The sequence below is a fragment of the Hypomesus transpacificus genome, unplaced genomic scaffold (assembly GCF_021917145.1).
Source record: "Hypomesus transpacificus isolate Combined female unplaced genomic scaffold, fHypTra1 scaffold_139, whole genome shotgun sequence".
NCBI lineage: Eukaryota > Metazoa > Chordata > Actinopteri > Osmeriformes > Osmeridae > Hypomesus > Hypomesus transpacificus.
Genome location: NW_025813713.1, coordinates 59,431 through 72,740, shown reverse-complemented (window position 1 = coordinate 72,740; position 13,310 = coordinate 59,431). Strand labels below are relative to the sequence as shown.

General features: G+C 49.6%; 1 protein-coding gene across 1 annotated transcript in view; it reads right to left on the bottom strand.

Annotated features, from left to right (window-relative positions):
• Positions 1–232: 232 nt before the first annotated feature.
• The window catches only part of celf5a (cugbp, Elav-like family member 5a), a 30,630-nt gene continuing 17,552 nt past the window's right edge, over positions 233–13,310 (bottom strand). Inside the window, exons 3-12 of the mRNA XM_047051193.1 lie at positions 9,020–9,068; positions 8,244–8,372; positions 7,706–7,785; positions 5,325–5,471; positions 4,425–4,587; positions 4,115–4,321; positions 3,980–4,036; positions 3,567–3,710; positions 3,289–3,426; positions 233–2,715 (exon numbers count right to left, since the gene is read on the bottom strand). Of these exons, the coding sequence (XP_046907149.1) occupies positions 3,299–3,426; positions 3,567–3,710; positions 3,980–4,036; positions 4,115–4,321; positions 4,425–4,587; positions 5,325–5,471; positions 7,706–7,785; positions 8,244–8,372; positions 9,020–9,068 (1,104 nt within the window). The 3' untranslated portion in view covers positions 233–2,715; positions 3,289–3,298. The remainder of the gene's footprint in view (positions 2,716–3,288; positions 3,427–3,566; positions 3,711–3,979; positions 4,037–4,114; positions 4,322–4,424; positions 4,588–5,324; positions 5,472–7,705; positions 7,786–8,243; positions 8,373–9,019; positions 9,069–13,310) is intronic.

Sequence of the window (13,310 nt, the reverse complement as noted above, 5' to 3'; positions counted from 1 at the left end):
CGAACTCCGGTCCTCGAGGGCCGCTGTCCTGCATGTTTTAGATGTTTCCCTGCTCCAACACACCTGATTCAATTAAAAGGGTTGTTATAACGACCATTCATTCGAATCAGGTGAGCTGGATCAGGGAAACATCTAAAACATGCAGGACAGCGGCCCTCGAGGACCGGAGCTCGACACCCCTGCTCCAGACTATCCAGTCATTCAGTCTGATAAGGACCAGTCAACCAGTTTGTATTTTTATTGTAAAATTGAAAAAAAGGAGATAAAGAGAAAAGCCCCAACAAGCATTTCTGTTTGATAAATACCTTAACATAACCATGAAATAAAACTGATTAAATTAGATAAATAATTGGCTAAATAAGCAAATAGATTATTACATAAATATATACCCTTGACATCAAGTAATTACTTGATCAAATAAATAATTATAAAACAATCCTTTTAATAGTGAGTATGAAATGATCTAAGCAGCAAGTTTTCAAGAAACGTCAACAGGACTCAATGTTTGGTTTCTCAGACTATGACAGAACACATTTTATTTTTTTATATAAAAAAAATTATGTTCCCCATTGTGTACCATGCTGTTATGACACTGCCACACAGGCAGAGGGCGCATTCCCCTTTCAGAAGGACCTGTAAACAGCGTTTATCCTCCAGTTTTTGAAGACAGCTTTGCTTCAGTGCCAGTCAAGTCGACAGATTCAGTATCTTTTCTCATATATTTTTTATGCATTGTGCTGATGAACCAGAAGTTTAACAGTGCAAACCCCCTCCATAGTAACCCCCTAGAAAGTTTCTGTGCTTTTACATACAAACTTAATACCAGTATTACCATTGTCTTTATAACCTTGAACCCCTGGGCTCTCTATTGGGCATGGTCAGAAAAGTATATTTGCGGCGATGGCTGAATAATGATGACAAACGGGAAGTTGGTTCAATAATGGCAGTGTGATAACATCATAGGTAGTGGTGCCTTGACCCGGCTCTGTAGACGGACTCAAACCCTCCTCACCCCCACCCCCCTCCTCACCAGCCTACTGTGGCCCTAGTTCTGCTGTGGGGCTGGTTCTGTTGTGGAGCTGGTTCTACTGTGGGGCTGGTTCTGTTGTGGAGCTGGTTCTGGTTACGGTTCTGCTCTCTTGTCACAACACCTCATCTCTTGCTCATTTTATTCCTGACACACGTCTACATAAACACAAAGTTGCCACGTTTAATTGGTACTCAACCTACGCTATTTTAAAGGCCACGTTTAATTTGATTTGAATAATTTAGAAGATACCTGCAGTAGATTTCCAGTGGGTGGAGGGAAAGGTTCTAAAAAAGGAGGGTTCTAGAGCAGGAGGGTGGAGGGTTCCGAGGAAGGTTCTCCTCTCTCACCATCCCCTTCTCCTTTGTCAACAACCTCCTCTCATCCTCTCCTACCTCCTCTTCTCTCCTGTTGTTGTCCAAGGAAAGGCAGTAAGGATTAAGGTAAGGAGGTGCTGGTAAGGTAAGTAAGGAGTAAGGAGCCCAACCGTGTGGAGCCCCCTCGCTGCTGTGGGCGCCTAGCAACGGAGCACATGTCATGTGATGTTGTGGATGGAATGTTCCAGATGGTATGTCATGAATGATCTGAGCATGCCCCAAACAAGCTCTAAACCCCACATTCTACACCACTAAAATATAATTGCTTTTAAAAATATTTGTTTGTTTTTTTCTCTTTTTGTTTAAATATACCTGGCAATAGCTATAAATGTATAAGGAACAAAACTGATGTGGTTTCTTCTTTCAACCTGAAGTTACTGTTTCCTTATAAGTTTAAACTTGTAATATCATTAATAGTACTTAGTGGTATTAGTATCATCAGTACGTCAGGGTTGGGTCGGGGGTCAGGGGTCAGCCTCTGTCACTGCTGAGAATAATACACGTTTAGTTCTTTGGTTCCTTATTCTGTTGCTAATGGTAACCTCTCTGGTCTAAAGAAGATGGATTTGGATAGAAAGAGAGGGGATGAGAGGAGGAGGAGAGAGGAGGAGAGAAGAGAGGGAAGGAAGAAAGATAAAGAGAGGGAAGGAAGAAAGATGAAGAGAGGGAAGGAAGAAAGATAGAGAGGGAAGGAAGAAAGATGAAGAGAGGGAAGGAAGAGAGGAAGAGAGAGACCCCTCAGTGTGAAAAGTGGAGCGTTAAATCCACACTTTGATCTTCAAGTGTCGACCCTAATTAGTCTAGTGGTGACAGCTGCTAACTGTGTATGTGTGTGTGTGTGTATAATACATTATAGAAATATATATGTTGTTGCTGCTTTTTTAGTTAGTTTGTTGCTTAACTAACAGTTGAGTTCTGTCAGGGCTGACCCTAACGATGTTCTGTCAGGGCTGACCCTAACTCTGTTCTGTCAGGAATGATCCTAACTCTGTTCTGTCAGGAATGATCCTAACTCTGTTCTGTCAGGAATGATCCTAACTCTGTTCTGTCAGGAATTATCCTAACTCTGTTCTCATCTTGACCTGCCTCTTTCTGCGTCATCTGTGTGTACGTTGTCGTGGCAACCACCCCGTTGCGCCATCTGTCGCCAAGGTAACCCGCGTCTACATAAGTAAATGCTGATATGTCTTCGGAAATACTTTTGTATTGATGTTTTTGTTTTCTTCAAACATAATTTCCTTATCAAAATAAATAAAAAGCTGAACTCCTGCGAGATATCCTGCCCCGAAGAGAGACCAGCCAATTACAGACCTGGAAGAGAGAGACCAGCCAATTACAGACCTGGAAGAGAGAGACCAGCCAATTACAGACCTTACTCCTAAGGAGAAATTAAACACATCTGTTTCACATCTTTCTCTTTCTCCCCCCCTCTGTCTCTCTCCAGTAACCTGCTTTCCAAAGTCAATTACAGTCAGTCAGTTGTACATCATTAGAACATATCTCTGTACTTACCAGGCTGTTCTAGCTACTGTGCAAGACCCTTCTCAGGACCAGGTAGACCCACCTGGTGTGGATCTCACCAGGTCAGACAGAGCTGGTCTCACCTGGTGTGGATCTCACCTGGTCAGACAGAGCTGGTCTCACCTGGTGTGGGTCTCACCTGGTCAGACAGAGCTGGTCTCACCTGGTGTGGGTCTCACCTGGTCAGACAGAGCTGGTCTCACCTGGTGTGGGTCTCACCTGGTCAGACAGAGCTGGTCTCACCTGGTGTGGGTCTCACCTGGTCAGACAGAGCTGGTCTCACCTGGTGTGGGTCTCACCTGGTCAGACAGAGCTGGTCTCACCTGCTGTGGGTCTCACCTGGTCAGACAGAGCTGGTCTCACCTGGTGTGGGTCAGTACGGTCTGCTGGCATCCTTGGGCCTCTTGAGCTGCACCTTCAGTCTCTTCATGCCGATCTGGAAGCCGTTCATGGCCTGGATGGCTGCCTGGGCGCTGCTTGGGTTGTCGAAACTAACAAATCCTGGAACACAGCACATCCCATAATAACCACAGGTCCTGTCTGCTGCTGCTAAAACTTTTCACAGTGCTAATATAAGCCTCTACCTCGCTCCTCTCTCTCCCCTCTGTGTGTGTGTGTGTGTGTGTGTGTGTAGGGCTCACCGAAGCACTTGCTCTGGTTGGTGGCACGGTCCATGAACACCTTGGAGGAGATGATGCTGCCGAAAGGGAGAAACATCTGCAGGAGCTCGCTGTCCCCGAACTCCTGAGGCAGGTGGTAGATGAAGAGGTTACAGCCCTCTGGTCCTGCAGCGCACACACACACACACACCACAGATACACACACACCGCAGATACACACACACCACAGATACACACACACACGCCACAGATACACACACACACATTCTTGATGACAGATGATTTGTTTCTCAGTATAAATTGATTTTGCTAAATTAAGCTAAATTACCAAAAGTCGATTTTTATGATTATAAATATATATATGCTCATAGATGCCATATATATGAGTGTGTATGTGTGTGTATATAGTATATATAAAGTAATCTCACCCTCACCTTCTCTCTGCTGGTGCTGCAGGGCCTGAGGGGGAAGGCTGGGGGAGGGGTAGATTGCTGGAGGGGAGAAGCGGAGAGAGGGAAATATAACAAGTGTGTGCGTGTATTTGTGTGTGTGTGTGTGTCTGTGCGTACCTGTGAACTGCTGCACCCCAGTGTAGGCCGGCTGCAGGCTGTCGGGGGCGGGGCTGTGGGTGGAGTATGGGGGGAGGCCATTGGTGTATAAAGGCTCCAGGGAGGGGGGGCCGGTGTGCGGGCTGGCCAGGGGGGCGAAGCCGTTCACCAGGGGACTCATCAGGCTGGGAACAGAGCTTGAGAGACTGGCTGGAGGAGAGCTGAGGCCTGTAGGGGAGGGGAGGGTTAGGACCCGCACTACTTTCAAACAACCCCTGAACCCTGAACTCATTAGTGTGTCATCACGTCAAGTGTGTCATGCGGTGCTCACCCAGGGCCTGGTGGAAGTCTGCGGCCCCACCCAGAGACGTGTGCTGGAGGCCATTGAGGCTGAGCGCCCCCATGTGGTGGAGCTGGGTGGTGGGGTAGGAGATGCAGGGGGCCAGGTGCCCTCCCTGCCCCCCTGTCATGATGGCTGTCTGCTGCTGCATCAGCTGGAAGGAAGAGAGAGAGGAGGGAGGGAGGAGAGGGAGGAGAGAAAGAGAGGAGGGTTTAAAAGGTGGCGTCTGCTAGTATTACTCTCCAGACACCTGAAGACGATAATCTCTCTGTGCCTGTAAGCTGGCTGTCCCCGGGGAGGGAGGGTGTGCGTGTGAGAGCGAGGGTGTGCGTGTGAGGGCGAGGGTGTGCGTGTGAGAGCGAGGGTGTCTGTGTCTTTTGGTTTCTGAGGATGCCCTTTGTCAGCTGTGGTTGTTAGTAATATCACCTGCAGGGGGCGATGTTTGCTGTGTTAGCTTACATCTCCTCTCTCCCCTCCCCCCTGCCCTCCCACCTCTCCCACCCACGCACCTTCACTCATAAGATAATGTTTAACTTCCATCTCTCTTCTTATCTCTTTCTCCCCTCTCTCTCTGTCTTCTTCCCTCCAGATCAATGTTGTGTAGTGACAACCAGATATATTCAGGCTCTCATGAGGGGGGTGGGTGTAACAAAAAATAAATCTCATTGTACACAGATAGACAACATGTATATAGACAGCATGATGGCTCTTACTATTAGAGTTGACTGGATTCGTTTTTTCTCCTCTTTCCTCTCATCACCTTTCCATCTATTCCCAATTTTCTGGCTGTCTTATCCTGACCTGGACTGAGTGAGAGGAGAGGAGGTGTGTGTGTGTGTGAGCTTGGTTGTATGTACATGTATAGTGTGTGTCCAGTGTGTGTGTACACACCGCATGTGCATAGCTGCTGTAGGAGGTGAAGGGCAGGGCGACAGCAGGGTTGAAGATCCCAAACTGTCCAACAATCTGCTGCATGCGCCGGACGGTGCGCTCCTTGTCCGTGTCGGCAAACTTCACCACCAGGCTGGACGAGGAGCCCTGAGGGAGGAGAGACTCACAGCCCTGAGGGAGGAGAGACTCACAGCCCTGAGGGAGGAAAGACTCAGCCCTGAGGAGAGACTCACAGCCCTGAGGGAGGAGAGACTCACAGCCCTGAGGGAGGAGAGACTCAGCCCTGAGGAGAGACTCACAGCCCTGAGGGAGGAGAGACTCACAGCCCTGAGGGAGGAGAGACTCACAGCCCTGAGGGAAGAGAGACTCAGCCCTGAGGAGAGACTCACAGCCCTGAGGGAGGAGAGACTCACAGCCCTGAGGGAGGAGAGACTCACAGCACTGAGGGAGGAGAGACTCACAGCCCTGAGGGAGGAGAGACTCAGCCCTGAGGAGAGACTCACAGCCCTGAGGGAGGAGAGACTCACAGCCCTGAGGGAGGAGAGACTCACAGCCCTGAGGAGAGACTCAGCCCTGAGGGAGGAGAGACTCACAGCCCTGAGGGAGGAGAGACTCACAGCCCTGAGGGAGGAGAGACTCAGCCCTGAGGAGAGACTCACAGCCCTGAGGGAGGAGAGACTCACAGCCCTGAGGGAGGAGAGACTCACAGCCCTGAGGGAGGAGAGACTCACAGCCCTGAGGGAAGAGAGACTCAGCCCTGAGGAGAGACTCACAGCCCTGAGGGAGGAGAGACTCACAGCCCTGAGGGAGGAGAGACTCACAGCACTGAGGGAGGAGAGACTCACAGCCCTGAGGGAGGAGAGACTCAGCCCTGAGGAGAGACTCACAGCCCTGAGGGAGGAGAGACTCACAGCCCTGAGGGAGGAGAGACTCACAGCCCTGAGGAGAGACTCAGCCCTGAGGGAGGAGAGACTCACAGCCCTGAGGGAGGAGAGACTCACAGCCCTGAGGAGAGACTCACAGCCCTGAGGGAGGAGAGACTCAGCCCTGAGGAGAGACTCACAGCCCTGAGGGAGGAGAGACTCACAGCCCTGAGGGAGGAGAGACTCAGCCCTGAGGGAGGAGAGACTCAGCCCTGAGGAGAGACTCACAGCCCTGAGGGAGGAGAGACTCACAGCCCTGAGGGAGGAGAGACTCACAGCACTGAGGAGAGACGGACGCACACTTCACCTCTCTGACACGGTACATGTTACATGGTACATTTTATAGCATGAACAGACCATTTTGCTGCTACTTAGTAGATGTACATTATCACCTGATAATGGACACCCCTACAGCCAATATGAATCGAGTATTCACCCAGACCATGGTATAAAGTATGTTACAGTATATTACAATATTGTGGTATGTTGTGGCGTGTTACACTGTGTTTGAGTATAGTAAAGTTGTGTAACATCACAAGTCATTTGGAAACAGAACTGTAATGTGAATTACTCCACAACCGGTAATAACAGCTTTGTGTTATTGGGTTAGGTTAAAAGAGTGGTCCTGAGGTTTAAGTTTAGTGTGAGTCAGTAAAGTGTTAGTGTGTGTTGTGTGTGGGAGGGGGGGGGGGTATGCTGCAACACTAAATAGTATCATTGTAGTAAAAAACTCCTTTCCTTATATCTACAACCATCATCAGGTACAACCCTCACAACTCAGAATGTCACACGTTGATCCGATTTCTATAATCAATTAATCTACCAAGAGGGGATGAACTCTATCTCCTTACTTTTCTCTTTCCCTCTTTCTCCCTCTCTTTGCCTTTATCTCTCTAACACTCCCCCCTCCCTCTCTTCCTCTCGCTCATCCCTGCTCCCTCCTGCTCACATGCAGATGAATAATGCAGGAGGCAGTTTGGTGAAAGGTGAAGTAAACAAGTCTATTGGTTAATATCCCTGGAGGCGGTCAGGGAGAGAGGGGAGGGAGAGAGGATGGAAGCATACTGGGACCTGGGAGGCCGGGGGAGAGGGGAGGTAAGGAGGGAGGATAGCAGGGATGAGAAGAGGGGGAGAGGGGAGGTAAGGAGGGAGGATAGCAGGGATGAGAAGAGGGGGAGAGGGGAGGTAAGGAGGGAGGATAGCAGGGATGAGAGGAGGGAGAGAGGGGAGGTAAGGAGGGAGGATAGCAGGGATGAGAAGAGGGGGAGAGGGGAGGTAAGGAGGGAGGATAGCAGGGATGAGAAGAGGGGGAGAGGCAGGGCGAGAGAGGGAAGTATGTTACAGCCTTAAACATTATTTCACCAGCCCAGCAATTCACCAGATACTGGTGCATAAGTGTTACTGGCGAGGCCTGGTAGGGTATTTATGTGTGTGTGTGTGGGAGATAGAGGAACTTACTGGTGAGGTCTGGCTGCCGTGCAGAGCAATGATTGCAGACTGGGCTTCTGCATGTGTAGAGAACTTTACAAACGCACAGCCTGGACACACACACACAGACAGACAGAGACAGGAATCATTCATTAAATACAGTAAAATGAAGTGAATGTGTTTATGCAGACGTGTAAGTGTGTGTTTATGCAGACGTGTAAGTGTGTGTTTATGCATGTGTACACTGGAAGGACGACAGTATAGCAGCACGGTGCAGCACGGTGTGTATAGCAGCACGGTGCAGCACGGTGTGTATAGCAGCACGGTGCAGCACGGTGTGTATAGCAGCACGGTGCAGCACGGTGTGTATAGCAGCACGGTGCAGCACGGTGTGTATAGCAGCACGGTGCAGCACGGTGTGTATAGCAGCACGGTGCAGCACGGTGTGTATAGCAGCACGGTGTGTGGGCTAAGCTAGCTTCCTGAGTTGAGCTAACCCACCCCCTCATCCTCACCCTGCTAACTCCCCCACCCATCAGAACAGGAAGTGTGGATGTTTGGTTCCTACCTTTGCTATTTCCATCAGGACCCCTGAGGACAGTACACTCCTCGATGACTCCGTACGGCTCAAACAGGTGATACACATCCTCCTCCGACTGCTGCTTGTTAAGCATGCCCACAAACAACTTCCTGTCTTCTGAAACCAAACACAAACACACTGGTTGAAATTAAGAGTAGAACTGAATCTGACTGGGCAGAACAGAAGAGAATAGAAGAAAAGCAGCAGAATAGAAGAGAATAGAGCAGAACTGTGCAGAATACAACTCCAGGGAAAGGCCTTGTCAGTGAGATGGTATGGTCACTATGACAACTACTCATCCAGCACATTGTTAGTCTTGTTTAACTGGAAATAAGAGGAAGAAGAGAATGACGAAACAGAGGGAGTTAGCAATGTCAATATGAGAATAGAGACATTCTTAATCACCCATGGCCATATATGACTGAGAATAGAGACATTCCTGATCACCCATGGCCATATATGAATGAGGGAGATGTTAGGAATTGTCATCATCAAAGAGGATTCCCGGCAAATGCTTTGCATGTCTATAGTGTATTTTTGTAGTAATGTATTAATATGATGTGATGTCCAACAGGTAGTAGTAATGGCTACTTTTTACTTTAAAAAGGGTGAAAAAGTGTAGTCAGTACATAAACCTTTAACATAGTATTTTTAAACATGAGTATCTATACTTCTACTTGAGTAAAGGATGTGTGTACTTTTGAGAGAGAAATGAGGAGAGAAAGAGAAGGGAGGAGAGAAAGATGAAAATTGAAGATCTCTACCTCCACGACTCTCACTGTCGGCAGGCTTCACCTGGATTGGACGAGTCATCTGGAAGAGAGACAGACAGGTTAGACGCACAGAGAGAGACAGACAGACACACAGGTTAGATAAAGAGAAACATAGGTATAATAAAAAAGATCAATGCTGGCCTTGAGGAATGAGGAGAGGAGGGGAGAAGAGAAAAGGAGGAGAAAAGAGGGCTGGAGAGAATGAGAGGAGGAGAGGATGGAAGGGGAGAGGAGGAGAGGGGAGAGGACAGTAGGATGAGAAAGAGAAGGGGGAGAGGGGAGGTGGAGGGGGGAGGGGAGAGGGGAGGTGGAGGGGGGAGGTGAGGGGGAGGGGGAGGGGGGAGGAGAAGAGGGGAGGGGAGAGGGGAGGAAAAGAGGAGGGGAGGGGAGAGGGGAGGAAAAGAGGAGAAGAGGGGAGAGAGGAGAGGAGGAGGGGAGAGGACAGTGGGATGAGAGAGAGGTACAGCATATGAGGGACATCAGCCTGGTCAGGGTTAGGGATCATCTGCTCTCCCAGCACAGCAACCCCCAACGTCAAACAAACACACACACACATATATAAACAACACACACACACACTTATATAGACACAACACACACATGTTCTGTCACTTGAAGTCCTCCTCTCCTCTCCCTCTCCTCCTCTCCTCTCCCCCTCCTCCTCTTCTAAGCCTCCATTTAAGGACATTTGTAAGCATGCATTTATTCATGAGGCAGTATCAAATTTAAAGATGTATTTTACAGTCAACATTGATATATGGCAAGGTAGTCAGCCGGCACTGGGGCGCGCTCATACACACACACACACACACCACTGCACTTTCCCTGACCCCCCCCCCCCTCCCAACACTAGGTCTAATGATTTATTCATGCTAATAAAGTAGATAGGACCCATACATACACTGGGTCCCTGTTAGTTTCCCCTCTTTCCCCTCCCAACTCCTTATTAATCTCCTCCCTCTGTCTTTTCCTCTCCTCTCTTCTCAACCACTCCTCTTCTCTCTCCCCTCACCTCCCTTACATGGTGGACAGGAAGTGTTTCAGGACAGGAAATGTGGTAGACTGGAAGTACGGTAGGAAAGGATTGATGGACTACAAGCCCGTCAGTAGAATCTGGGATGATGTCCCTCGCTCCTCTCTCTGTCCCTCGCTCCTCTCTGTCCCTCGCTCCTCTCTGTCCCTCGCTCCTCTCTCTGTCCCTCGCTCCTCTGTGTCCCTCGCTCCTCTCTGTCCCTCGCTCCTCTGTGTCCCTCGCTCCTCTCTGTCCCTCGCTCCTCTGTGTCCCTCGCTCCTCTCTCTGTCCCTCGCTCCTCTCTGTCCCTCGCTCCTCCCAAGTAATTCCTTGTCCTCCCACCCCCCCCCCTCCTCCCCTCTTCTCTTAAATCTCTCTCCCCTTCTCTACTATCTGTCTGACTGCCTGCATGCCTATCTGTCTGTTTTTCTGTCTGTGTAGATGGGCTAGCAGTGTGCGAACAGCGACATTCATTTATATGTAAATGACTCCAACAGAAGCCCTTCCAGCAGACAAGTGCACACACAAAGGGGAGGGGAGGGAAAGAGGAGAGGGGAGGGGAGAGAGAAGAGGAGAGGGGAGGGGAGGGGAAGAGGAGAGGGGAGGGGAAGAGGAGAGGGGAGGGAAAGAGGAGAGGGGAGGGGGAGAGGGGAGGGGAGGGGAAGAGGAGAGGGGAAGAGGAGAGGGGAGGGGAGGGAAAGAGGAGAGGGGAGGGAAAGAGGAGAGGGGAGGGAAAGAGGAGAGGGGAGGGGAGAGAGAAGAGGAGAGGGTAGGGGAAGAGGAGAGGGGAGGGGAAGAGGAGAGGGGAGGGGAGAGAGAAGAGAAGAGAGTAGGGAAAGAGGAGAGGGAAGGGGAGAGAGAAGAGGAGAGGGTAGCTGGTCAGAGGAGATAGTGGGGTAATGATGACTCTTCCAATTAAGAAGGAAATGGACATTAAATGAAGTGGACATTTGTTATTGTGAACGATTCATGATGCAATCACTGACCACAATCACAAGCAGTGTGTGTGTATGTGGAGGAAGGGGGAAACACACACACAATAACTTGCAGAGACACTCACACACATCACTTATTCCTTCCCATCCCAAAAGTCTCTCCTCCCCCTTTACACCCATCCCTCTCTCCCATCCTCCGCCCCTCTAGTCACTAGAGGTGAGTGAGCGATACAGCGATATATAGTGAGAAAATGAATGATAAAGAGAGATAGGGTTAGAGTGAGTGAATGATAAAGAGAGAATGGGTTAGAGGGAGAGAGAGATCTCAAGGTCTCTAGTTTCAGTCGACTCTGCAGCCTGACCTCTCACCTTCGACCTCCAGAAGCCCTGAACCCTCTCAGAATAGGTATTCCTCATGACCACTGACCCCCTGTGCCTGGCTCAACCCCTCCCCCTACCTCCTCTCCATCTGGACATTCTCTCACCTTCCAAACAGTCAAATTGACTTTCTCCTCCCCCTCTCCTCATGCATGTTCCTCTCCTCCTCCCCTCTTCTCATGCATGTTCCTCTCCTCCCCCCCTCTCCTCATGCATGTTCCTCTCCTCCTCCCCGTCTCCTCTTATCTGTTCCTCTCTTCTGCTCTCCATCCTCTCCTTCACCCCTCCCTGATCCATCCCCTCCTTGATCCATCCTAACCCTTCATTTCACCCCCCTCTCCTCTTCCCTCCCAGGGGTGAGGTATAATCATCTATAAGAGTGTTCATAAATCCCAGCTGGATCTGAGCACTAGTAGCTGCCCTCATACTGAGCCAGCACAGTTCATTAAGATTCATCTGCATCTCTGCACCATTACAAACACATTGAGTACTTTGCACTTTGAATAATTTCAAATTAAGAGTTTGCACAGGCTATGTTTTCAAAATAAAAGTCCAACTACTCCTCCTTCCCAACAGCCTTCTTTCTCTCTCCCTTCCCTCTTTTCTTCCTCTCTCCCTCCCTCTCTTCCTCCCTCTTTCCCTATCTCGCTCCCTCTCTGTTTTAAAATCAAGAAGATATTAAATTAGAAAATGAAAATTTCCAATCTCTGGACATGATGCAACTTCTTATTCAAATAAACCAAACCAGTGATAGAAGGAGAGAGTTATGATGACATCACTAGAAGGAGAGAGGGAGTGAGATAAAAATATAGAGCAAGAGTATTTCCCTCTCCTCCTCCTCTAATCTCTGTCTGCTATTTCTCTTTTCACACATTTTCATCCCTCCATCTTCCTCCTCTCTGGTCATATTCCTCCTAGGTCTCTATCTCTCTCCTCTTCTTACAGAATAACTACACAGCTCTCATGCTGCCATCATGAGTCTCCTCCCCTCCCTCCCCCTCCCTCCCCTCCCCCTCTTCCAACCTCTTCTCCTCTTCCCCTCCCTCCCTCTCCTTTCCTCCTCCTCCCCCTCATCTCATCTTGTCTTCTCTCTCTCCTCCACTCCAATGCTGAGGGAGGAAGGGGGCAGAGAAGACATCATGAGACTATTGAGCTAATGGTGGTTTTAGAAAATGAGAAATCCATGCAGCGAAAATATGGTCATTATAATCAGACCACCACTCATAATCACAGAGAGAGAGAGAGAGAGAGGGTTAGGAAGGAAAGGAGTGAGGAAGGGATGGGTGTATGGGGGGGGAGGAGAAGGGAGGGAGAGATGTTTTCTAGGTTGTTCATCTTTTCTGTGATTAAAGGTTCTTTACAGACCAGGTAGGGAAGGATGGAGGTAGAGAGACAGGAAGGTAGGGGGAGAGGGTGGGTGGGTGAGAGAGAGAGAGAGAGAGAGAGAGAGAGAGAGAGAGAGCGAGAGAGAGAGAGAGAGAGAGAGAGAGAGAGAGAGAGAGAGAGAGAGAGAGAGAGAGGGAGAGAGAGAGGGAGGAAGGGAGGGGGAGGGGGAGGGGGAGGGGGAGGGGAGGGGGGGAGGGGGAGGGGGAGGGGGAGGGGGAGAGAGGTGGCTCTCTACTAACCAGGCTTATTAATAACTGACATGTCACCATTGGGAGCACTTAGTGGTGTCTGAACAGAGAGGGGGAGGGAGGAATAGGTAATGGGGAGGAAGGGGGAGAGGTATGGAGAGGGGAGAGAGTGGATACACAGTGACCTTTGTTTAGTCACTACCAAAAACACAGAGCATATGACATACTGCAAGACTATACAGGAGAGTGTGTGGGGGAGTGTCTGCCACCCCCCCCCCCCCCCCCCCCCACACACACACACACACACATACATACATACATACATACATACATACATACATACATACATACATACATACATACATATACACACACACAAACAA